This window comes from Hyperoodon ampullatus (assembly GCF_949752795.1).
Source record: "Hyperoodon ampullatus genome assembly, chromosome: 3".
Lineage (NCBI taxonomy): Eukaryota > Metazoa > Chordata > Mammalia > Artiodactyla > Ziphiidae > Hyperoodon > Hyperoodon ampullatus.
In genome coordinates this window covers 109,037,780-109,061,250 of record NC_136916.1, presented here as the reverse complement: position 1 = coordinate 109,061,250, position 23,471 = coordinate 109,037,780, and the positions used below count along the sequence as shown (strand labels likewise).

General features: G+C 37.1%; 1 protein-coding gene across 1 annotated transcript; it reads left to right on the top strand.

Moving 5' to 3' along the window:
- Window positions 1-20,721: 20,721 nt before the first annotated feature.
- Window positions 20,722-21,161, top strand: LOC307049367 (histone H3.3A-like; the record flags this gene model as incomplete). Its single annotated transcript, XM_079698892.1, has 1 exon — window positions 20,722-21,161. One exon carries the CDS (start codon window positions 20,722-20,724, stop codon window positions 21,127-21,129), a length of 408 nt encoding a protein of 135 aa, XP_079555018.1. The 3' UTR covers window positions 21,130-21,161.
- Between the last annotated feature and the right edge of the window lie 2,310 nt (window positions 21,162-23,471).

The following is a 23,471-nucleotide window of genomic DNA, read 5'->3' as shown; positions in this document are numbered from 1 at the left end:
CGTGCACAGTGTTATAATAAATGGAAACAGACTAAATTCAGTAGAATAGGGATTAACATACCAATTATTTGTAGTATTAATAAAGATAAGAATAAACTGCCACTCATGAAGGTCCTCTAAATCATTCAGTTTATTACTTTACAGAGTTGCCAGACACTGGACAAGAATATTTTTGCTTTGCTTATTGCTAACTAAAACTAAGAAAGCTCTGGGGGGAAATCTACCTGGAAATTTCACCTGTGGTCATATGTTTAAAAGGGCCATTACTAGTAGCCAGATAGGCACATATTTGATAAACTCAGTCTTAGAATGCATTGCTCTGCTATCGGAGTTTTCTCTTGCCTTGATCTAGGATTGCAATAAAAAAAGAGATGTGTTGAACTCAGTATTTCTGCTGGAGGCTTCCCCTACCACCACCCTGCAAATATAGTCTAATGTTTGAAGTTAGTATCATTTTTTATTTACCACCCAAAACCCATGTTGTTCATCTTCTTTGGAAAGTACTGTAATTTTCCAATAAATATGCTGTATTGATTCAAATATTGAGACACCTTATTGACCTTCTAAGCTAATTTTGAACTGATTGGCAGCAAGCATATAGATATTATAAAAAAATTCTAAACATGAAATCACTAAAAGAAAATCTGTAATTCCCACTTCACCTTGCTCCAGAGTCACTGAAGAGCTCAGAGCACTTAGACCTTTAAGCACATCTGAACCTGCATGCATGCAGCATGTTTTGTCAAGCTTTACTGAAACCTGTGGAGCATGGTGGGATCCAAGCCGTACCAGAGGCTCCACAGTCCCTTTCCTAATGTCACTTTAGTATACCACGAGGATGCCATATTGTGAACATCAGACCTATCACAGGAAGTGGTCCCTGCTCCAGCACATGGCCCTGGTCAGTGCACTAACACTCTGCTCAGTTACACACTAAGTCCTCTATTATCTTGAGCTTCAGTTGCTTTGAATTAGTTCTTCTTAAAGCTACTGCTGATGCCTTGTTAAATAAAACTAACAATAAAAATGGGGATACTCCTTCTGAATTATAGAAACAAAAGTGTGAATAATTGTGTATTCAATTTTCTATTACTTCCAAAGTCTTGCATCTAAATCTATATTTATCTCATGGCAGATGCCATTTTAAAAGAAAGGTAGTCCTTTCCTGGAGCTATATACAGAGTTACCTTGAGAAGTTAGGAGACATAAATTCAGACATAAATTCATACATGAATGCTGAATTTCATGATTCACATTGTGAAAGCACCGTTAGGTTCCAAGTTAAGATCACAGCATCCGCTCAATACTGGTACTTCATAATTCTTGAATACCTAAACACCATAACCTTATAACATCTTAACATAAGACAAAGGCATTAAAATTATCCAGAGTGATCATCTCAGTAATCTACTGCTTCCCTCCTACAGACTCAAGCCATCTCTAAAACAGGGCTTTGTTCAAGTCATTGTGGGATCTCATCACTTCTCATATATATTTAGTTCCTAGAATCACATCATCTGCACTTTAAATGGTATAATTTCAGCTACTTCTCTTCAGCTCCTGTTCTCGTGGAAATGCGTAAGATTTAATGAGCTGCTGATCTCTATTTCATGTTTAAACTTGATATTAGCCTTTTCTCTGTCTTCTCTTCTATTCTTAGATATTGTAAATATCCAGATTGAGAGCATGGGCCAGGAGATCTTTTTCATATTTGTCCTTTGCCTTTTACAGCATGTCCTTGCTGGCTGTCCTCTTTTCAAATTTTGTTTTTCTCTGAATGGGCTACTGCACTGATGCCTTTTGGCAGCTGCCGAGTGTTAAACCTGCATATAAAATCAATCCGTGGGTCCAGAGCCACAAAACAGGGCCTACTTGAATTGATATTTTCCCCTCAGCTTTCTGGTTACTGTCATATTAGAGTTTTAGTGCAATGGGTGAGTACAATAATTCATTTTACTTTATGAGAAATCTTTATTTTCAAGGGCCACTGCTTGGTTGAATTCTTTTCAGATCATCTTCTTGAATTTATGCAGCACATACAGTAATTCAAGATGCTCCTTTTACTCTAAATATTGTGGAGAAATCAAGCCAGAGTTTTTTGCACCATATTTCACATGAGTGTATAAAAAGTTACTAAGATATTATGACACAATCATTATTTTCCCATACGGGGGCAGTACTAGCAAAAGCCATTTCACACTATCTTCCTCTTGTATATTTTTCTACTTCATTTCAAGAATAAAAGCCCTGGGCTTCCCTGGTGGCGCAGTGGTTGAGAGTCCGCCTGCCGATGCAGGGGACACGGGTTCGTGCCCCGGTCTGGGAAGATCCCACATGCCGCGGAGTGGCTAGGCCCGTGAGCCATGGCCACTGAGCCTGCGCGTCCGGAGCCCGTGCTCCGCAACGGGAGAGGCCACAACAGTGAGAGGCCCGCGTACCGCAAAAAAAAAAAAAAAAAAAAAAAAAAAAAAAGAATAAAAGCCCTATTTCATTGCAGTTAAGACTTTGGATTTTGTTTGGATTTTGTCAACCCAACCTAGAATCACTTCCCAGTTCTCTCTGAATGGGAAGAATGAGAGTCCTCAGGCTAATTACTTATGTGGTATTTAAACCTCATTGTATTCATGTGTAAAATATAATAATAGTTCCTACCTTAGAAGGATAAGATAGGGATCAAAATTAAATTAATAATTTACATAATGTACCTACATAATATCTGACACAAAGGAAACTCTCAAAATATATCATTGCATTTATGATGAATTATAATAATTGTCACCTTTGTTGTCTACTAATATGAGGAAGTTTTGCTGAGCAAGTCAACACCTACTCCTCTGAACAATAGAAATTTTAAAATGTGTGGCATTTCCAAAAGTAGTAAAGCAGCTTAAACAGTGTTTGAGAACACAATGAGAATAGACAACTTTTTTAAAAATACAATTCCTCAGAAAGCCTTTTGTTACCTTTATCTTTACTGTTTAACAAGTCACCCCAAATTTAATGGCATAAAACAATAGCCCTCTAATTAACCTTACAAAATCAGTAGGTTAGAAATCTGGAAAAGTACAATAGAATGAACTCTTATTGCTTTACAACCTCTGGGGACTCAGCTGGAAAGAGTCAAAAGATGGGAGGCTGTGACAGCTGTCTGGAGGTACAACTTCCAAGATGTCTCCCCTTCATTCATAAGTGTGCCTCAGTTGGGACTGTTGACTCGAGCACTGAAACATGGCCTCTCCAAGTGGTTTGGACTCTTGACAGCATGAGAGCCGAGTTTTGACAGTTTCCTGAAACAGAACCTCTGTAGAACTAGTGTTTCAAGACAACCAGGTAGAAGTTGTAAAAACTTTTCTGACCTAGCCTCAGAAGTCACATAATGGTTGCTTTAGCTATACTTTCTTGGGTCAAAGTAGTCACAGACCTGTCCAGGTTCAAGGGGAGGAGACACAGACTCCATCTTTCTTTGCAAGAAGAGTTAAAGAATTTTGAGGCTCTGTTTTCAAATGCCATATCTTTTCTCCAAAAACTATCTTCATTTTTATTATTGTTTCTTTCTATGCTTCCTTCTCCCTTAATTATTCAGCATTACTTAGTACTCATTGTACATGGCTTTGTGGTTATTCCTGAGTCAATTAAACTTTATAAGAGTTATGAAGAATATTGTAAACTCAAGAGTACAGGAATCATTCCTTGCCTCATTTTTGTCTTCAAATAATTTCCAGCATGGGATCCTTCTTGCACTTTGCTGATTCATTCGATTAGCTTTAATATGTAGCAGTATCTTAGAACAAAAGTGAAAACACATTGGCAGCAATGGTTAACAACTTTAGAAATGAGTACCAGTTTCAGAGATTAGGAAGTGCATGATAGCTACCAGTGTGGATTTCAAAGTAGCCTGACTAAACCAAGACTTCCCCTAAAAAGATTAAAAATGGTGAAAGAATTATCTTTTTAATTGAACAGACCAGGAATCCTAAAGAATTAAAGCAGTTAATTTTTTGATTCTTTTGTTCAGAAATTATCTCTTGAACAACTATTTCCTGTAATCCCGGATGCTGTGAATACAGAGATATAAAGAACACAATTCTTGTCCACACAAAGATTACCTTCTAGTTGCAAAGATGAATAAGTAAGCCTGTAATAAATATTGCATGTGATAAATGTGCTGAGAAAAGAATATTCAAAATTCTGTTGGGACAAACCTTTAGACATTAAGAGATAAACGAATCAATTGTAGTAAATTCTGTGATGTGCCGTCCAGGTTTCCCACCAGGACTGAAGGAATTATTCCTTCAGCTAATTATTCCTTCAGCTACAGGGAGTACTGTTCAGACAGCACTCAGCTGTCAAGCTTTTCCAGGAATTACCTACACTGCCCAGTCACCTTGCCTGAGGCCATGGCCCCTTCCCAGGGCAGCCCATATTCTATGCCTAGCCTAATTCTAAAGAGCCATGACAGCTTTAGAGCTCCCCTTGGTGTTTTGGGAAACTTCTCTCTTTATTCAACTGTACTCCCTTCCCTTTCCTTCCACAGGTGTTGATCCCAAGAGCACTCCCTAATAAACCTCTGTGTGCTTTCCAGGAGACCCAACATGCAACAACCATTAAATAGAAAAAAGGATCGTGTTAATCTAACAAGAGCTATTACAACAGTCACTTTCAAACCATCCTACACATCACTACCATATTAATCTTCATGTGCCACAGAACTGATCTTCTCAAAAAAGAAAATTTGTTCCCCTTACTTAATGAATAAATTTTGAATTACTCAATGTAGCATTTAAAATTATTCATTATCTAATTCTGACTTACATCCTCATATCCCATTCTTCCCATTTATTTAATATTCAGCTAAACATACTGAATTACTGCAACTACTGAATCTTTTCCCACCTCTGTGCCTTTGTTCATACAGCTCCTTTGCCTTGACATGACCACATGGCCAAATTCTACCCATGCTTTAAGACTCAACTCAGAGAACCTCTATCCATCAAATTTTACTGATCTTTCCTTTCCCCATTACCAAGCCAAAGGGAATTGCTCCCTTCTCTGAACATATTGAATTCTATGTGCTTTCCTTTTGTGACTCTCTGTTTTCCAGTTCATATTGTAATTATTTAAAAACATGGCATTTCCTTTTCTCAATCCTAAATGATGCATAGTGGATATCACAAAGATATAAAGAAGAAAAGAAAGGTCTAAGGGAGAGAAACTGGAGTGGGGAAGGGTGAAGAGACTGAGGGAGAAAAATAAGGAGGGAGAATGGGGATAGAGAAAAAGGACCAGAGAATGAACCGCAGAAAAGAAGGGTAGCACTTGTCTTTCAAAGGAGTGGACTGAAAAACACTGCAGGATAATCTACTTCTTTTCTTAACAAAAACATCAGAAACACTTTATGGCAGCTCCGTTGGAGTTAAATAATAAAGACCATCATCACTTTGTACTTTGGCCAAGGCAGTAATGAAATGGCAAGCTTTGGAAGTGAACTTTGAAATACGTTCCTATTAATTAATATACTTTTGTCCTTGAAGTTGAGGTTGTACTCCTATAAACCATTTTACTTCCTCCGGAGCTATTTCAAGCACTATTACAGAGTTCTGTGTTGCTCATTAAAGAATTTAGAAAGAGGAGCAAAGGACTTAAAGAAAGATTACTTTATGGATGCTCTAGAGAATGAGAACCATAGCCAGTTGAGGACGTCCAGCAGACCCAGACCAAATGCATCTTCCCTGTGAATGCTCCATACCCTGGTCACCCAGCACTTCAATCTTTGTCCTGTTTGAAATTTTCCAGGAGTAGCACTCAGAAAGGCAAAGGAGAATTTAATTTCAAATATTGTCATATTTTTAATTTAGAGAGATTAGGAATCAGTCCAATGTCAGCTTGGGTGCCAATGGATCTATGAATTCTCTAGTCCTCTCTCAAGGCAAAGGAGAGCTCCAGTAGTCCCACACAAGTAAAGAATCCCTGGCCTGAGGCTGCCCTCACTGTGCCTCCATCAGGTTTTTCAAACCCAGAGACAGAAACCATCCATGTCAGCAATTTTGAACTCTGCTCATCAATAACTCTGTTGTTTAAGCACCTCAGGCAGAGCCACTGACAATTAGGCGATGCTGCTCACAAAGTTAAAGAAAAATAATAATACATTCAGCAAGCAGTCACCAAGATCATGATAGCACCATGGACTGATCTTTTCATCTGAACTGTTGTTTTGCCTGCTCTTATTTTCATTTGGTTTCAGCCTCATTTCTCCCAGAGTTGAAGTCTGATTATCCCCAATAATTGATGATGCTGAAAGAAGTCATCTCATCAAAATCCTGAGCAGCTGTGATTTTTACATTTGCTGACTCTCGTGCCTCCCATTATCCAGGCTACTGGTCAAACATGCCAAAATGGCTAGGCTATTTCCATCAAGTAGCCTCAGTAAATTTCTATTTGGAGGCAGCCTGCTTAGCCAGTATCCCTTCACCTTTCCTACCTTCCCCGAGGGAAGCGGAAAAAGTGATGCATGGCCCACACTTGTGGAGCAGTTGATGCTTCTTACTCCAACTCTGCACTCCAGATTACCCAAGGTCTCATCTTTATGATGCCCAGTGAGGCTCATGTCATGTTTGCTTGTCTAGAGACTGGAGTGGAGTGGACATAATATGTGATTGGTAGCCCGAAAATTTGCATTTGAGACTTAGCTCTATCGTTAGCTCACCATATCACCTTTTAAAAAGCTGCAACATTTCTGCCTCTATTTCCTAATCTATAAAACGGGAGGACAGAATGTTAAAGTCATTATTCTTCACCTCTGTTGGGAAAATTAAGTAAGATTATAGACATAAAATGGCTTTTCAAATAATTTTTTAAAATCTGTGCAAACATTTGCACAAATAATTAAATTAGCACTGTGAATTTGCCAGCTGTGTTTCTGAACCAGAAACCTAACCTCAGTAAATTACCAGGGTCAATTATGAAGGAAAAAGTTATACTCTCTTTTGTATTTCAGGATATCATTAGTTTTTGTTTGTTTGTTTTTTTTCCTCTTTTTCCTGTGGGAGACTTGCCAAGCCCAAACAGATGGTGCTTGTTAAAAAAGAAAAGGTAATTTAATAAAACCAACCTCATTTCATTTATAACCCATTTTAAAAGCACAAAGCATAACCATTTTACTCTCAGCCAGTGGCATCAGATCACTGCTTCACCAAAAAGGTCAACTCAGAAGGACTTGTAGTTTCACAGCCTCTTCTCAAAAATAGTCTCTGACTGTAGTCAATAAGGCTGTTTTTAATATGGAAAATGTTAAACAATGGAATATTTCCAATTGTATTCTAATGCTTAAAATGGAGTGGTTGACTTGACATCAAGGATTAAATATATTTCATATAGAAAGCCAAAACTTTAAAGAAATTCTGTTACAAAACTTCCCAAACCTCATGTCCTCTCAATACTTTCTAATCAAGCAACAGTGTTCCTTTCACTTCTCTTTGGTATATTCTGCATCATCAAATGGGAACAGGGGCACTCTTTTCTTGTTGAATGTCTGGGGTCCTCAGTCAGTGGTTGCATTGCCCCTCAGCCTAATATTTTGTTCCCAATAGAAATGATGACTTCCAGAATCTAACTAGGAAAACAATGCCCCAAAGTAGCAGTGAGTGCCGGACAAGCTGTGTAGATGAGCATGTAAGGAGGAAATCATTGAAGCCAAGTGATTTAACAGGCACCATGCTGTCTGCAAACAAGCCTTCTAACTTTTCTTCCTCAAAGCAGTGTAACAAACTGCAAGATGTCCTGGATAGAGTCGACCACAATAGAGCAAAACACTTAGGATACAGCATTTTTGTTGTTGCTATTGTTGCTTTTAATATAGGGGCTATTTCTTCTTCAGATCTTTTTAAAAACAGTACATTTTAGAGATGATCTGATGGATTACAACATGTGGAAATTGTACTTGTTACCTTTCCTAAGACTCCTTTCTCAAGAAAAAAGTGACTAAAACAGATTTGTGCAAAGACATTTGACTTGTGGCAGGCATGAGATCAGGTTCTGAAATCTTGCGTGCCTGTGTATGTACGTGCTTGTTTATGTGTGTGTGTCAATCTGTGTGTATATTTATGCATACACATATCATATGAATTATATGTTTAATCCACACATATTACACGTGTATATTAATATTAAGTATACATATTAATACATGTAATTTTAATCACAGAAAGTCCTTCTTAAAACAGTAGTGTTTCACCATTACAGACTCAGTGTTGTCAATGCAGAACTAGGATGTATAATAGTCATAGCCAGTGTTCCCATGAACAGAGATAGATTTAAGGTAGAAGAGAAAAATAAAAGAAAAGCTATACTCTTAAATATATATTAACCCCAGAACCTCACTTAATGATTTGTAATTTGTATGCTCCTTTGATGTCCTAGGGCCTCAATCTTCGAAGAAAAAAAAAAAGTAAATTTGAATAAACCTTTTGTAATTTGTTAAAGTGCAGGATGAGTAATGTTAGCATGGGTTGAGGAAAACAAAACACTAGAAAGATATGTGGAGCTGTCAATAATTCATCAGGGCCAGCCTATTTTAGCACCTAATAATTTTTTCTGTGCTCCTTCTTTAGAAGAGAACAAATCAGAACACCAATGCAGTAAATTCTCACAGGGGAAACCATAATTCTATTGATGTGCCTCAAGATGGCTTTTTGTTTTCAATTCTGCAAAAGCAGATCGATAAAACTAATGCAGGTTCTCTCCTAAGATTTTTCTTCTACATTCATAGTTAGGAGACTTGCTAACACTAGTTTAACTGATACAGCACTGGCAGGCATAATGGAGCAGGCTTTTGCAGACAAGTGGAATATAAGAGGTAAAAAAAAGAAGGAAAACAAAAAACAAAATACAACGCTAGCATGGGGCAGTTTCATTTATCTGTTAAGTATGTGAATTACTGAGTTAAGCTACCTAGGTTTGAATCCTAGTTTTACTTACTGGCTATGGGACTTCAGCAAGAGAATAGACCATTCTGTACCTTATTTACTTCAAATATTAAATGAAGGATAATGAAAGGTAAGAGAATTAAATAAAATTATTCATGTAAAAACCTCAGAAGTTCTAGTAAATTCAAAATACGTTAACTTATCATTCTACTAAGGTGTGACTCTAATACTCTTACTCTTTGAGCATGGATGCGCTTCCTAGATCATTCAAGAAAGGTCAGAAGAAATGATGTCATCTAAGAAACAAGCATCAATGCATTTGAATGTAGATCTGAACAGAGTTCAGGATTCAGGACAGAGGTAAAGAAGGAATCTATGAGGGAAGAGAAGGAGTTTAGAAAGGCTTTTAAGAAATCCTGTCAATCTCTCTTTTCATTTGCTATACTCCTAAGAGCTGAAGAAGAAAGAAGAAAATATAACACACATGCTAACCAGGCTGAAGAGGCCTAAGGGGAATGTTGAAGAGGTCATAGCTTTCAGATGCTAACACTGTCTTCTCATGCTCATTTAAGTTATACTGGCTTCCTTCAAAACAATTCTTTTTTTTTTTTTTTTTTTTTTTTTTGCGGTACGCGGGCCTCTCACTGTTGTGGCCTCTCCCGTTGCGGAGAGCACAGGCTCCGGACGCACAGGCTCAGCGGCCATGGCTCACAGGCCCAGCCGCTCCGCGGCATGTGGGATCTTCCCGGACTGGGGCACAAATCCGTGTCCGCCGCATCGGCAGGTGGACTCTCAACCACTGCACCACCAGGGAAGCCCCTTCAAAACAATTCTTATCTCTACTCTTAAACAGGAGCGCACTCAGTACTTTGCATCTACTTTATTGAAACTGTAAGCTCATTCCTGTAAGTTCTTCCCATGCACTCTGGGTGGAATGGCTCATCCCTCCTCTGAAAACACAGCAGTTAGGATGCTCCAGGGTACCAGCTCTAGGGCCTTCACTTACTAACTATAGGGTCTTGAGCAAATAATCTCTTGTCTGTGCCTGAAACTTCACATCTTGCCTATGTCCTCATCTGTAGAACAAGGTGACTATTACCTGCTTCATACCATTGTGGGACAATTCAGAAAGATAATGCATGTGAAGTGCTTAGCTGAAACGCTGGAAAGTGAACAATGAATGGTAACTACTAACTACTACTTTAATACTACTATTTTGTTTTTAACTTTATTTTGCATCATTATTGTTCATATGTCAGGATCTTGCTGGACAGCTGCTTTTTCTATGAAGAAGTCTATACTGAAAAACCTTAAGATTCAACACATAGTTATTATTCTAAATTCCTAAAAACCTCATGCTCTATACTACACTTTCAAGCTTTTGAAAATTTTCAAGATAGTAAATTATCATTTCATAGATATATTTGTATATATTGCATTTGTTAGCTGGGTGTTTTCATTCTTATGTATTCTTATAAATATAAAATCTGCTTATATTGAAATAATCTCTTTATAACATATAGAGCAGTTTCATACTAATGTATGAAATTTCTAATTAGGTGTAGAGGGAATTAGGCTTATTTGTAGACTCAAGATTATAATTAGATAGAAGTACAAATGGTTTCATCAACATGGTTACACATAAAAATACCAATAGTGCATATATACCGTATGATTTCTAGGTATATAGCAAAGATCTCTTCACCTTCACATAAGATAGGCATGATTCAAAAGCCAGTATGCTAAAAAAACTACATTTACAATGTTATGTTTTTCCCTGAAATTGATAATTTTGAGAGATGTGTAAAAGGGAGAAATAAAACTCCTTTAACTTTTGTTAATTAAAACAATATTTCTTCATAACTTAGAATATTTTTCGCAGCATTCATATCCTAAGGTTAGATTTAATACATCCAGCCAAAGCTTCCACTTAAGACTTGATAATAGCTCTCAGATGAGTGGTTCAGTGTGCAACTGTGAATTCAATGATACTTGAAGAGGAAATAGATAGTGGGAAAAATTATTAATAATAAACATCACTTTTTTAAAGTTAATAGACTGTTTTTTAGAGAAAGTTTAGGGTTAAAGAAAAATTGGACAGTTCAGGGTTCCCCAATACCCCCTGCCCTTACACACATACAGTTTCAGTTTCCCCTCTTACTGACACCTTGCATTAGAGTGATATATTTGTTACATTTGATGAGATAATATTGATACATTATTATTAAATAAAGTCCATAGTTTACATTGGGACTATTTATGTATAATCTATGGGTTTTGACATATACATAATGACATGTATCCACCATTATAGTATCATACAGAGTAATTTCACTGATTTAAAAATCCCCTGTGGGCTTCCCTGGTGGCGCAGTGGTTGAGAGTCCGCCTTCCGATGCAGGGGACATGGGTTCGTGCCCCGGTCCGGGAAGATCCCACATGCCGCAGAGGGGCTAGGCCCGTGAGCCATGGCTGCTGAGCCTGTGCTCCGCAACGGGAGAGGCCACAACAGTGAGAGCCCCGCATACTCCAAAAAAAAAAAAAAAATCCCCTGTGCTTTTCATTTCTCCCTCCCTCTCCATAAACTCCTGGCAACCGCTGATCTTTTCACTGTCTCCATAGCTTTGTTTTTTCCAGAATACTAGAATACTATGTAGAATACTACATAGTTAGAATCATACAGTATGTAGTATTTTTTTAAAAAAACCCACTTAGCAGTATGCATTTAAGGTCCCTGAATATCTTTCTGTGGCTTAATAGCTCATTTCTTTTATTGCTGAAGAATATTTCACTCTATGAAGGTGTCACAGTTTGTCCATTCACCTATTGAATGTTTCCATATGTTGGCAATTATGAATAAAGCTGCTATAAACATTTGTCTGCAGATTTTTGTGTAGACCTAAGTTGTCAACTCCTTCGGGTAAATACCAAGAAGCTGTACTATCTTGAATTCCACTAGTAAAAAATAAGAGTGTCTGTTGTTCTGCATCTTGTCAGCATTTGTATTGTCAGTGTTTGGGATTTTAGTCATTTTAATAAGTGTGTAGTGGCATCTCATTGTTGTTTTACTTTTCAATCCCCTGATGTGAAATTATGATGAGCATCTTTTCATATTCTTATTTGTCACCTGTATATCTTCTTTGATGAGGTATCTATTCAGATCTTTTGCTATTAAAAATACATTTTATCATCACTTTTTTATGGCAGACTTTATTTTATAGAAAAGTTTTAGATTCACAAAAGAACTGAAAAGATAGGACAGAGAGTTCCTATATTCCCTAAACACAGTTTTTTCTATTTTTAGCATCTTGCATTAGTAACAAACATAACTTTTAATAATTAATCATCAGAAAATATGAGTTGAAACAAGATCCAAACACTATTAGTTTCCTGAGGACAATAAGGAACCCAAGCATCTGACATTTAGTGATCCTAAACGCTGTTGTTTAAAGACACTCAGACATTTTTGCATTCATTGCCCATCTAACATCAATAGCAATAATCACGACTTAGTTTTAGCTCTTACCAGTTTTCAAATGCCTTTATATGTTTCTACGAAGGAATTTATGATTGGGTAAGAGAGTCAACAAAAGAAGCAGATCAAGCCCTGTCAATTCTTTTCTGCCTTTTCTTTTCAGCCTCGTGTTTTAGATAGGACAATCTTATGATGTGTTATCTTTATTTATCAAATGAACAAAGAAAGGTCCCAAGAGCTATAATCAAGTCTTCACAGTTCCTTTCCAACACTCTTCATCTATACAGTTCTATACAAAAAGATTCACTTTCCATAATCTGATCAAGAAGATTGAATAAAAACATAAGGTCTATCTCTCCATACTGTTTATAATCTTTCTTTGTTCATTGCTTGTTTTTAGTCCACAGGGTTTTCTCTGATAGTCCTAAACAAGGTCAGAATTACACACAGGATCATCACCCTTTTTTGTAAATGTACAAGATTTTGCTTTATGTTTACAATTGCTTTTTTTTTTTTTTTTTTTTTGTGATACGCGGGTCTCTCACTGTTGTGGCCTCTCCTATTGCGGAGCACAGGCTCCAGACGCGCAGGCTCAGCAGACATGGCTCACGGGCCCAGCCGCTCCACGGCATGTGGGATCCTCCCAGACCGGGGCACGCACCCATGTCCCCTGCATCGGCAGGCGGACTCCCAACCACTGCGCCACCAGGGAAGCCCCTACAATTGCTTCTTATATAAAATAAGAAACTATGTTTTATCATGTTAAACTTTCAACCTGAGTACCATATCTATGTCAAAACCAATATACAAGAAAGGTAATTTTTGTTGTCAATAATATTAAAATTATAATGTTGACTCTCAGCTCAGTACTACAATTAACAAAAGTTTTGCCCAACTTACATATTTTTTTCTGAATAACATCAGACTTCAAACCCTAAGGCAGTTTCTTTTCCTATCTTTTTTATTTATTTCAATAGTTGGCATCAAACTATCTCATTACTGAGCAAAATCTTCCTGACACCTTGAATTTTCACATCGGTTTCACATTTGTCACAAAAGGTGTTTTTTGGTAAGTAAGGTATTTTGCCTTAAATTTCTTATATATGATAGATAATATCTCAGTAAGATGTGAATGCATTTTAAATCATCCCTGGAGGTGTAGAACCACTGTGTCCATTACAACATTCAAGGCATTTATTTGGAATGTTTTATCTTATGTCTCAGGTTAGGAATTTAAAATTGTCCCTTGAATTTGTATTTGTAGCTCAACTTAGGAATTTTCTATCTAACACTAATTTCTTTGGCATTTAGTTGTTGATTGTCCATGAGGTATAGGTATGCGCTCTCCCAAGAACAATGCTAAATATTTTTTATTTTGTGTATAATAATTTTATCATTTTTTATCTGCGGTGACTGTAAATAATGTAGGCATTTTAAATATATTCAAGTATTAAACAACCAAACCACCAAGTTCTGCTGCTTTACAAAATCACTTACTTGTTTCCTCCACAAGATGTGCTTTCAGGGCTTCCCTGGTGGCACAGTGGTTGACAGTCTACCTGCCGATGCAGGGGACACGGGTTCGTGCCCTGGTCTGGGAAGATCCCACATGCCATGGAGCAGCTGGGCCCATGAGCCATGGCCACTGAGCCTGTGCTCCGCAACGGGAGAAGCCACAGCAGTGAGAGGCACGCGTACTGCAAAAAAAAAAAAAAAAAAAAAAAAAAAAAAAACCCACAAAGATGTGTTTTCAGTAATAAGTCACACATTTTTCAAAATAAATCAGACACTGGGAGATTAAAATATTATTACTTAAATTTGCTGCAGAGTCATTGTCTGCTCACTACCTGAAGATTTCTTTCTTAATAAATTTAAATGGGACACATCTATTGCTGAAGCTCTTATTCTAGACTTATTTTAGCATCAGTGTTCCTTGCCTGTAAAATAAATAAATTCACTTCATTGCCTATAGGATTTTATTCTATTACATTCAGTACATAGGCTTTCATGGATAAAAAATGTGCTGTAATTATTATCCATATTATTTGCTAAATACAGAAAATGAAAAAAATTGGGCTTTTTGGGAGAATAAATAAAATAATTATGCTATTTTCTATGTTTAAGATAAAAATACAAATATCCTATTAAAAGATAAACATAACAGAAATGATAAAAATTAAAAATAATATTGGCTGGTTTAATTTAAGGTTCTAAAAATGCAAACACATATCATCAATCATCAAGAGCTTACTAATGCTCAGAGAAGCTCTGATTATTATGCAGGATATATATAAAGAAGATACTGTTCCTGGTGATTTAAATTAGTTATTCCACTAAAAACTCAGCCTTGAAGGTCCTGGGTCTGAGTCCTGGATTTCTTTTTGCCCCTAGACCCACAGGTCCTTCTACATTTCTGTTTCCCTTTCCTACCCCAAATATATAAATTCCCGCCCTCATTACTGGTTTTTACTCAAGCCCTTCTTCGGGGGTTAAAACCTTGCTAGTGTTTAGAGACCTAGACATTTGCCTGCCCCTTGCCAGCTTCCAGCTCCTAAAGTCTCAACCAACTTCTCCAAACTTTGTAGGTATCTTTGTCCCAATCTGCTCTCTTTCTGATTTCAGAGCATTTGCATCAACTAGAAATTTCCATTCTTAGGACCCGTGCATCAAGTCTGATTCTCTTGGATGTCAACACTATCTTCAATCAAACATGATTTGGAGACCCAGATTTTCTCTAAAATGTGGTATACGATGTGTGCAAAGTGTGAATAAAACTGGATTATCCCTATAGACATAGTGATTCCTATGTCTTAGTCCATATTCCAGAAAGAAGTAAAGAATACGGCATTGAAGGCAAAAGATAATGTAAACAGTGCCGAAGCAGACGCTTCTAAGTCATGTCATGATCTTCACAATTTGGGGGTCAGTTGGAAAACCCTTGAAAAGCAACATTATTCAAAAATGGAGGCACCACCAAGCCTTAAGCACTATGTAAACTCTGGCAGTTCTAAAGGGTTTTGATTATGTAGGCAAATTTATTTTAAAAGGATAGAAAAAATTAAGAGGTTTTCTCAGTTGATTATACATGGCCATCAAGAGAATAGTCCAGGAGTCAAAAGAGCTATACATAAAATAATGGCAAGTAACACAAAGCAATATACGATTTAGTACTTAATTTATTAAAACTTTAAATACAGTAGAGTTGGAAGAAGTCAGGCAAGAAGGGACTGATACTCGATCCTGAAAAAGAATTAGAAAGAGAATGGAGATGGTATTCATAAAACAATGGATTCATCTGATCAGATGTATTGTAGCAGGAATCAGTGCCTACGTTTTAAGGCAGAGGAAACAGATCTAAATATTTCAGCATAGGGCTGGGGATTAGTAGTAAATTCAGTTAACCCAGGGAAAGTAAGGCCAAATTCTAGACTACCTTGAAGTCCAGAAAAAGAAAATGAGAATAGATTTGGTCAAAGTGAAAACATTGGTAGATTTGGAGCAAAGGATTTGCACATTACAACTACTTTATTTACTCTTTTTTTCTCTGTTAAACTAATATTGATGAGTGTAGTCTAGGTCAATCAAATTCATATTAAATTGTAGTTGACTATACCATAGAGTTCTCTGAGACTAGTATAGGAGGAAGTTTGGAAGTGATTATCAGACAGATGGAGAATAAGCCCTCCACGCCTGACTCATTGCTTTGATCTGGTTTATATATTGTGATTCTGTGTCACATTTCTTTTGAAACACAGCCTTAGTAGGTTAAAATATTACAAACTACAGTTATAGGTAGTAAAATAATAAAAATCTAGATATGGAAAGGAACTTTTAAAGCTAAGAATATTTCAAGTTAATGGCTACCTGCCTCAAAACCGCCTGAAATAAATTTGGAGGTCAATAAATCTTTTTGCATTATTACTGAAGAGAGATCCAAAACCCCCCGGACCAAAGATGGTTTGCCTCAAAGCTCACAGTACTTTATAATAGAGGGGAAAGTAGCCTCTGAGTCTCTTGTGTTTGGAGATTCTCATTATTTTTTCTTAACTCTGACCCTGCATTTTTTACTCTTGTATCATGTTGCAGTTTCATTGCTTGGGATAAAAAATATAAATTTTTAAAAATATTTTTATAAAAATATAAAATTTTATTAAATTCATTGGCTAATCTCAGAACAAGAGATAAAAAAACAAACCTGAAATCAAATATTTGACTATATTAATCATAATCTCAGAACTAATCTTTTTCAATAACAGATATATTTATGTTGTACTAAATTTTTATGGTTATTTTTCCTTGTTCAAAACTGATTTATTGCCAACTCTATTACTTTTATCCAATCACACTTTAGAAGAACATCATCAACATTTGTATGTCTCATTAGTAGAACTGTCTTAATCCACCATAAAAGTGAATTATTTCTCCCAATTTATTCTAAATTCAATAGCATCATGTTTTTTAAAATGCATTGTCTATTACAGGCTTTGGCTATTATCAAACTGATTCCCTCACATCTATATCTCTACTTAGTGTGTTGGGTAAGACTTTTTAGTACTTTACAAAGAAAATTACTTAAATCATCCAACTACCATAATTTATGGGGTATAGTCTATGTGCAAAGCACTGGGCCAAATGCTGCAGGGGAAGTAGCAAAAAAGGTACTTTTGCTGTGCCTTTGGAAAGAGTATCTTAGAACGTGAGGTAAAGATATTCCAAAGAGGAAAAGTTTTGGAACACTTACAATGCAACCTTTAAATGAGGGCAAATCAAATGCAAAATTAAAATAGTGCGGGATATAGAAGGGACACAGTATATAGGCAAGTTCACATACTATTGCACTTTTATCTGGCCTAATCCCACCAGCCTCAGGCTCTTCTATTACCATAAGAGTTGTCTGTTTTATTAGATACTGTTGTGTGTTACATGTTGTACCATGCCGTAAGCCCTCTGGACTGCTTGAGGATACTGCTTCTACATTCCTTGACAATCTTGACTTTAGCCTGGAAAATTCATCCCCTGATTTGTCCTCCTCAATCTAGCAAGCGTTCTTTCTCTATTGTCACTGTTTTGTTGCAAGCCCCAAATTGTTGATGGTATCAGAAGCAGATCCAGCATACTCACTAACCACTATCTTAGTCGAAGAGAAAAATCTTACAACTCAAATGAGTATCAAATTGGACTGAAATTCTCTGACACAACAGACTGAAAGAGCAGAACATGACCTCTTGCAAAACATTTGTTTTGAAATTCATTGGCATTTAATGTCAATGATAGGTTGGATCAGAAGAGTAAAAATACTGCCGCCAGAAAGTCATCATTAAAATATTCTTGCTTTTGCTTATGTAAGATATGCCTTTTACACTAATATATGATCATATTACCATGACTCTCAAATACTTATTCCATCTAGGATTAACTTATTATTAGAGGGAGTGAGGCCTTAAAGATATATAATACAGGCAAACGTTATTCTTAACATAATACGAGGCAGTTCCTACAGGAATCTGTGGGGGTAGAAACCGAACATGTAGGGCAACCTCAACATACAAGTAAGGCACATGACAGTCCCAGGTCAGACAGAATCCAGCCATGGAAATTGGGACACCAGGAAGAAAGGAAGGGAGAAAAGAAAGTTATCACCATGAAGCAGAAGTGTGACATTAGAAGGGCATGACCCAAAGAAAAAATTTATCTTTCTTATCAATTCTGCCTTGGGTGATGGATAATAATTTTGGTTAATGTTGAACTGGAACACAGGGGGAAAAAAAGAAGGAAAGCAAAAAAGAAAAACCAATAGTCTTAGTCTTTTCTAGTCTAGGTAATACTGATTACTTAGATGGATCTGCCCAATGACTATTTATAACTTCACAAAACTTTATGGTCCTCCATTCTTGGAATGTCAACTTCCTCCTGTAACTTGTTGTGACCCTGAGCTAAACTTCTAGGCCTGTCTTTGATGTTGAACTTCTTTTTAAGTGCCCCAAAACTGGCCTTTCAAAAGCATCACACCAAATGTTGACTTCATTATCTTCTCTGCAATATTGGCTTCTCTTACCATCGTAAGCTAATTCCATGAATGACACCTACAATCAATCCTAAGACTCTACTTGGCAGATAATTGTGTCTGATTAGCCTTTGATGATGATTTTTTAAGAAGTTTTGAGATCTTACTTCCCATTTATAATTTACAGCAAGAGGTACTAATTTTCTATTTATGGGACTAATACAAGATTTTTGAAATAAGTTTATACAATTGAAAAGCTGGGTTGCCTTAAAGAAAGTATCAAAGCAAACAGTCCATGGACTATGTATATAAGTTAAAGTTGTAAAATTGATTCACAAATGATTTATTTCAAAACTCTGTCACAAGTCTTAAAATACCCTCTATATGCTGGTAGTTGCCATGTTTTCATTTTCAATACTTACTGTCCCTACTTCCACTTGAGTCTTATGTAATAGCCATTGTTATAATTCCTTGCACATGGGTGTACTGCACCCCCTTCCCCCTGGCCTTTCCCAGTGTCAGTTACTTTGTTTGGAATTAACCCCTCCAGTCATGGGTGGAGGGATCATCTCCATCCCCATTTATGTGCCTGACAAATGTCTCCTGGTGTTTTTTAAAACTCATCCAAACACATCTCACTACAATGATGCTTTAGATTTCTACATTTATCCTTCAAAGTTCTTAACCTTCAAACACGTTTCAGTCCTTTTTGTATCTCTAGGCACTTGCCACAAAGCCTGAATCAAGATAGGAACCTAAAAAATGTTTTGAATGAATAATTCTTAGATATTAAAAATTAATGTTTAATACATTAGAGCGATAAATAAACCTTGTCTTTTGGCTCTGGGTAGCAGTTCCACCAAAGATTTCTGCCGGCCATGTTTGCCTCTCAAACTCTAAACAGAAGCATATACAAATCCGGAGTACTGACAGTCTCTAGATGTTGCTTCCAGGAGCCAACAGCTCATCTTTATGGCCTATTCTCAACTCTAACTGCTTCCATTACATATTCTCTCCTTTTCTTTTTTTTTTTTTTTTTTACATTTAACCAGAAGTATATTTATTTAGTCCTCCAAAATGTTTTTTTTTTTAACATCTTTATCGGAGTATAATTGCTTTACAATGGTGTGTTAGTTTCTGCTTTATAACAAAGTGAATCAGCTATACATATACATATATCACCATATCTCCTCCCTCTTGCATCTCCTTCCCACCCTCCCTCTCCTTTTAAAGAATCTCTTATTTAAAAGTCAAGCATATCAAGTCTTCTGTCCTGCTTCACAGGATGTAGGGAACATTATTCCAAGGCCTGAGGCTTAATAGGTAGATAAGCAAATGTCCCTTCTCCCTCAATGTACTGTATCAATGATTTCTAAGGATAATTTAGTCTAACACTCCATGAGAGGTTAGAGTATTTGCCAATGATTCTGTTTCCTAAACGAAAATTGTAAGTTTAGAGCACAGCATTGCATCAATTACTATAATTAGTCTTTGATATTAAAAAAATAGACAATTGTAGCCTGAGTATGACTTTGAGTAGCCTCCTGGTATCTGTAATCTTTCCCCCAAAATCCTTTATATTATATGTCAAAAAAAGAAGAAAGAACCTTAACAAAAGATGGATCAGATTACATTTGGGTTTTTGGTGTTTTGGGTTTTTTTTTTTTTTGCTGTTTCAGAAGAAGTCATTCAACCCATTCTGTTCAACCCATTCTGGATATAGGTGTGAGGGATGATGACTTCCCCAGACTCAGAATGCCAATGTCTTATCCCTATTTATTCCTTTGTAAGTTGTGGACAGCTAAATCACTGGGTTTCAAATGACAGAGCCCTCACAGGTTTCAAGAAAGAGGAAGACAGTTTTTCTAATCATTTAAGTACCATTTAGTCTGATTTGTAATCTATGGAGACTGCCAGAGAAGGCAAAGAGTTCTTGTGGAGTAATATAGAGGGGCTGGAAGTTCTGAAAGTAGTGGAGAAAAAGACTAGGATCTCAAGTCAGGAGAGTTGATTGAGAAGGGGTTTGCTACTCAGAAGTGCTAGGTGAGTGATCCTAAAGACCCTGCCATTGTTGCCATTTAAATGCCTGGAAATATTGGATCTGAGTTTGTGATAGCTGACCAGCCTGCCTTCTCAGCACTTGCGTCAAGAGACCTCATGAAAGAAAAAGGTGTGTTGAGCGATAGACTCGGTGTCAGCCATCTTTCAATTGTGTTCGCTGCCGCTGCCAGGGCACTGTCGCTCTCTGTCGCCAGCGCCGCCTCTAGCTCGCTGAGCTCCAGCCGAAGGAGAAGGGGTCTAAGTAAGGAGGTCTCTATACCATGGCTCGTACAAAGCAGACTGCCCGCAAATCGACCGGTGGTAAAGCACCGAGGAAGCAACTGGCTACAAAAGCCGCTCGCAAGAGTGCGCCCTCTACTGGAGGGGTGAAGAAACCTCATCGTTACAGGCCTGGCACCGTGGCTCTCCGTGAAGTTAGACGTTATCAGAAGTCCACGGAACTTATTGGCAAACTTCCCTTCCAGCGTCTGGTGCGGGAAATTGCTCAGGACTTCAAAACAGATCTGTGCTTCCAGACTGCAGCTATTGGTGCTTTGCAGGAGGCAAGTGAGGCCTATCTGGTTGGCCTTTTTGAAGACACCAACCTGTGTGCTATCCATGCCAAACGTGTAACAATTATGCCAAAAGACATACAGCTAGCATGCCGCATATGTGGAGAACGTGCTTAAGAATCCACTATGACGGGAAACATTTCATTCTTAAAAAAAAATTTATCTTCCTGTATTGGTAGTTCTGAACATTAGATTCCACCCCCCCCTCCCCGTGGGATCAAAAGGTACCTAAGTGTATGATTGCAGGTGGAAAAATAGAGGACAGAAATCAGGTACTGGCAGTTCTTCCATTTTCATTTGTGTGTGAATTTTTAATATAAATGCAGGGACATAAGGCATTAATGCAAGTCAAAATGTTTCAGTGAACAAGTTTCAGCAGTTCAACTTTATAACAATTATAAATAAACCTGTTAAATTTTTCTGGACAATGCCAACATTTGGATTTTTTTTAAAACAAGTAAATTTCTTATTGACTGAAAAAAAAAAGAAAAAAGAAATATTGCACAGTTTGAACCCAAAGTCTCAGACAATCTACCATTACATTACTGTGATAAGTAGAATAACCACCCCTTCAAAAAAATGAATAAAAAGCTGTTCAAATATTAATCCCCAGAACCTGTGAATAAGTTATGATCCATGAGAATAGGGGAATTAAGGTTCAGAAACAATTATAGTTACTCATCAACTGACTTTAAAATAGGGAGACTATCCTGAGTTAGTCAGGTGGGCCCAAAGCAATCACAAGAATCCTTAAAGGTAGATAAGACAATTAAAAGAAAGAGCCAGAGAGATGGCAGTGTTAGAAGGATCCTGGCCAATATTGCTGGTTCTTGAAGATAGAGAAAGGGAATCATGAGGCAAGTAGAGCAGGCAGACTCTGGAAGCTGGAAAAGGCAAGGAAATAAATTCTTCCCTAGAGCCTCCAGAAAGGAATGCAACCCACCAACATTTTGATCTTAGCCTAGTGAGATCTGTGTTAGTCTTCTAATCTACAGAACAGTAAAATAATACATTTGTCTTATTTAAGCCACTAAATTAGTAGTAAATTATTATAGCAGCAATAGAAAATGAATACAATTACAAATGCCAGTTTTTTTGCCACCATGACTACTTCATGGGGAGTATCCTTCCCAGTTCCACACTGGATGACTCGAAGACCAAGGGAAGCCCCTGGTCACTTGGCAGAATGGTATACAGAAGATCGCATTCTTGTACTTGGGTCTGAAACTGAACTCACTACATGATCACAGGAGAGTGATAATGAGAAAAGGACACCTCTGATTTTATGATGCAAATCTGTTCTCTGTCTCTGAACAACCCACCACAAATCACCTGTATTTGCAACCATCCTACCCTCCTCTGCATCATAACTGGGGATTTATTACCTCTCCACCTGTCTACAGATGGTGATTTGAAACTTATTCCCTTCTTCCCTCATAAGCCTTTGACTGAATTGATTACTTTTCCTCTCCATTGTGTATTTAATCCCTCCCTCTGGTATGAAAACTTCCTGCTGTGATTTTTAAACATTATCAAGTCTCTTGCCTCAGCAAACAATCAACAAAAGAAAAACTTTCCTTCTGTTTCCTATCCTATCTCTGTCTAGAACCCTGGGGGGGGGGGAACAACTACAACAACAACAAAATAAACTGCTCTCTGTAATAGAGGTACTGCTGTTTCATAGGTCTATTTGTCATCTTCCTTTCTTTCTTCACTTAAGTCAAACATAGAGTCATAGCTCTCCCTAAGGTGACCAATGAAATGGACATTCTTAGAGCAACTGACATTGTTGACCTCTCCCAATGTCTTCAAGCACTCCTTTATTCAACCATTTGCAAAGGACCATTCTCTATCTAGGAGTGCTACTTTTCTCTCCATTTCACCTGATTATTAGTGTACATATCTCAGATCGGCACTTACGCAGTAAGTATTGCCTCATTACGTATAATCCCTCCATTATATACTTATCACACTGTGTTTTTAAATGTGAGTTTGCGATTATTTGATTAATGTCTATCTTTCCCATGGGAATGTAGGCTCCTTGATCTCAAGGCCCATGCCTGTTTTTGCTTACCATTATAGCATAATTTCAAAAACACTGCTAAGAGCAATCCCAAGAACATTGATAGGTACTCAAAAAAGATTTGTTCAGTGAATGATAAGCTTCAAAAGGAAAAAATACACACCTAGAAAAAAGAATGAGAAATCAGTGCATTTACTGAGTAGTAATGTGATAAGGACATGCTAAACACTTGGATGGCTCATCTTATTTAATTTTTTAAATGACCCAAAGAAAGTAGTAGTTACATCATATAGATGAGAAAACACATTTGGAGAAGGTAAATAAATCCTCCAAGGTCTTACAGTAAAAAGTGGCAAAATTAAGACATGGAATTTAGATGTACTTAGTCCAAAGATTTTGCTATGTGGTCTCGCACTCATCCTGTCTTTACCTAAAA